Genomic DNA, 3535 nt, shown 5'->3' with positions numbered 1-3535 from the left:
CTTTAGTCACGACAACATATGAACACACACACACACACACACACTTAAGTCACGACAACATATGAACACACACACACACACACACACTTAAGTCACGACAACATATGAACACACACACACACACACACTTTAGTCACGACAACATATGAACACACACACACACACACTTTAGTCACGACAACATATGAACACACACACACACACACTTTAGTCACGACAACATATGAACACACACACACACACACACACACACAGCGGTTCACCCTGCCTCACCTGGCTGGCTCTTTAACGGGAGGCGAAGGCTGTCGCCGGCGGTCACTGTAACCATGGTGGCCGTCCTGGTAACCAGATGTCAGCGTGAGGCCACCCTTCCCCGACACAGGAAGCATTTCGTCTGAGTGACACCTCTCCAGCCCCGCCTCCGAGCCGTGGGCTGCTCTGTGATTGGGCCGCTCTGAGGAGTGCGCCCGCCTCAGGTAGCGCGAGTGGGGCTGCCCGTCATCCTCTGGGCCGGCCAATCGCCTGTCAGATCTGGAGGCCCGCCCACCCGCCGGCTGCAGCCACGGCCCCTCCTGATTGGACCTGTCCGTGGGGGGGCGTGGCTGGCCGGCTGCAGGAGCCATGCGATTGGGCAGCGCCTGTCCAATCAGGTGCCTGGCCTTGCGGTGCAGGCGGCTGCCGGTGTGTGCGGAGGTGTGTGTGGCGTGTGTGTGTGCGGAGGTGTGTGTGGCGTGTGTGTGTGCGGAGGTGGACAGCGTCGCGATGCCGCTGTCCATGGACCCCCCCAGCTCTCGGCTCAGCCCCCCCGCGCCCCCCCGGGTCATGAAGGGGTGGTCCAGCACGGCCGACAGGCTCGGACGCTGCGCCGGGTTCCGCTGCAACAGCTGGCCAATCAGGTCCTGTGCCTCGGGCGAGACGTGGGCGGGCATGGCGTAGTCCCCCAGCACCACGCGGTTCAGCGTGCGCTTGACCGTGTCGGTGTCGAAGGGCGGCCGGCCGGTCAGGAAGGCGTAGAGCATGCAGCCGAGCGACCAGACGTCGGACTCCAGGCCGTGAGCGCTGCGCGTGGCCACCTCGGGGGAGATGTAGTTGGGCGTGCCGCACATGGTGAAGTGCTTCTCCTCGGGCATGCGCAGCTGAGCCGCCAGGCCGAAGTCGCCAATCTTCACGTTCATGGACGAGGTCAGCAGCAGGTTGGACAGCGTCAGGTCGCGGTGCAGGATGCCGTGTGTGTGCAGGTACAGAAGCCCCCGCACGATCTGCTGCATGAAGTGCCGCGCTGCATACACACACACACACGTGCGCACGGACACATGAACACACACGCACGCACGCATACACACACACACACACATGCACACGGACACATGCATGCACGCACACACACGCATACACACACACACACACACGCACGCGCGCACACACACACACAGGGACACACACACACGTGCGCACAGACACATGCATGCACGCACGCATACACACACACGCAGGCATACACACACACACACGCACGCGCGCACACACACAGGGACACACACACACATGCGCACGGACACATGCACGCACACACACGCATACACACACACGCAGGCATACACACACGCACGCGCGCACACACACACAGGGACACACACACACGCACGTGCACACACACACAAAAGACCATTATGAGCTATAAAACGCTGAGATTCTGGGGTGCAACTTCACACACTCAAATGACAGTGTTGAGAGGTCTCTCTGTCACACACACATTAACACACAGAAACACACACCTTCGTCCTCTGAGAAGGGCTTGTTGCGGTCCTTAACACACACATTAACAGACACACACACACACACACGTCCTCTGAGAAGGTCTTGTTGCGGTCCTTAACACACACATTAACACACACACACACCTTCGTGCTCTGAGAAGGGCTTGTTGCAGTCCTTAACACACACACACACACACACACATTAACACACACACACACCTTCGTCCTCGGAGAAGGGCTTGTTGCAGTCCTTAACACACACACACACACACACACACATTAACACACACACACACCTTCGTCCTCGGAGAAGGGCTTGTTGCAGTCCTTGAGGTAGCGGCTCATCTCCCCGTTATGACACATCTCCAGAACCAGGTACACGTAGTTACTGTCCTCAAAGTAGTTATAGAGCTGGAACACACACACACACGGATACACACACACACACACACAGACACACACACAATTATACAGCTAAAACGAGGTACACATAATTACAAGGTCATTAAACTTGTTTCCCCCTCTCTCACACACACACACAGCTCCTGCTTTACCTCCAGGATGGCCGCACACACACACACACACACACACACACACACACAGCTCCTGCTTTACCTCCAGGATGGAGGGGTGTTTCAGGCGGCACTGGATCTCCACCTCGTTGATGACGCGCTGCACCATGCCCGCCTTGTGCATGGCCTTCTTGTCAATCTGCGGGCGAGAGAGCGCGAGAGGAGGTGACACAGAGTCCCCGGGCACAGCGGGGTTGGCCGCCCGTACGGCACGCAGACGCGCTAACCGCAGAGCAGCAAGCGCGGGACGACCTGGCGAGGCTTACCGTCTTTATGGCCACCTCCATGGACGTGTTGACGGACTTGGCGCGGTACACACAGGCGAAGGATCCCTTCCCGAGCAAGGTGAGGACCTTAAAGTCCTGAAACAAAAAGCCCGACAGCATCTCTGAGTCACATTCGTACGCGTTTAAAGGCACAACTCTGAGAACAAGCTGCGCTATCCGTTGCTACATGAAGCAAAGCGATAGGAACCTAGGGACGTCACCACATTACCTCAATCTTAAGCTCCTCCGTTGCATCCAAGATTCTGTCATCTTTGGCCACTTTGCCGGTCAGATTTTGAAATAAATTTAAAACTTTGTCAAACATCGTCCCGGAGCTCTGCTAAACGCAGGTGAGAAGGATGCTGTGTATGTGTGTGTGGTGGGAAGGACTCGGTTCACTCGCTTGGTCTCAAGCGTCCCTAGTTACCTCGCGATACATCTGTTGATGACATTTTACAAACAGATGCTCCAATTATCGCGGCTTTCTTGCCGCTGTTTTAACCACCACACCAGCTTATATTATCGTTACAACCTGATCTCCCTGGAGACACAGTCTAGCTAAACCTGCCAATTAGACTAACGTTAGTTAACGGGAAACTGTCAACGGAGTTGTGGCACCGTGGGGCTACTGTCAGGTAATCACGTCAGGTAGACCAGCTAACATTAACCACTTGAGCTAGAAGTGTCTCTTGTGAGAAACCGGATACAATTAAATGATGTTGTGGGAGTTCTTACGACACTTTGTTATTTCGGTAGCAAACAATATAACAAAAACCGAGCAAACTTCCACTTAGATCAAGGTTCTTCTCAAATTATTTTACGTTAGTGAGGTTTTTTTCCTTGGTGGACAGCTAATTTAGCTATCATATCTAGAGATACCAGGTAACATTACGGTAGCACTAACGTTAACGTTATCGTAACTAGCGTTAACGTTAGGACT

At 54.7% G+C, this 3535-nt stretch overlaps 1 protein-coding gene across 1 annotated transcript in view; it reads right to left on the bottom strand.

Annotated features, from left to right (window-relative positions):
* plk4 (polo-like kinase 4 (Drosophila)) overlaps positions 1-3123 on the bottom strand; it is a 25437-nt gene extending 22314 nt beyond the window's left edge. Inside the window, exons 1-5 of the mRNA XM_076295692.1 lie at positions 2825-3123; positions 2596-2691; positions 2373-2468; positions 2054-2168; positions 274-1279 (exon numbers count right to left, since the gene is read on the bottom strand). Of these exons, the coding sequence (XP_076151807.1) occupies positions 274-1279; positions 2054-2168; positions 2373-2468; positions 2596-2691; positions 2825-2920 (1409 nt within the window). The 5' untranslated portion in view covers positions 2921-3123. The remainder of the gene's footprint in view (positions 1-273; positions 1280-2053; positions 2169-2372; positions 2469-2595; positions 2692-2824) is intronic.
* Positions 3124-3535: the final 412 nt, after the last annotated feature.

This window comes from Alosa pseudoharengus, unplaced genomic scaffold (genome assembly GCF_046254945.1).
Source record: "Alosa pseudoharengus isolate Yale_2024_CS ecotype anadromous, Long Island Sound unplaced genomic scaffold, YU_APseudo_1.1 YU_APseudo_1.1_scf_2, whole genome shotgun sequence".
Taxonomy (NCBI): domain Eukaryota; kingdom Metazoa; phylum Chordata; class Actinopteri; order Clupeiformes; family Clupeidae; genus Alosa; species Alosa pseudoharengus.
This window is presented reverse-complemented; position numbering and strand designations above follow the sequence as displayed.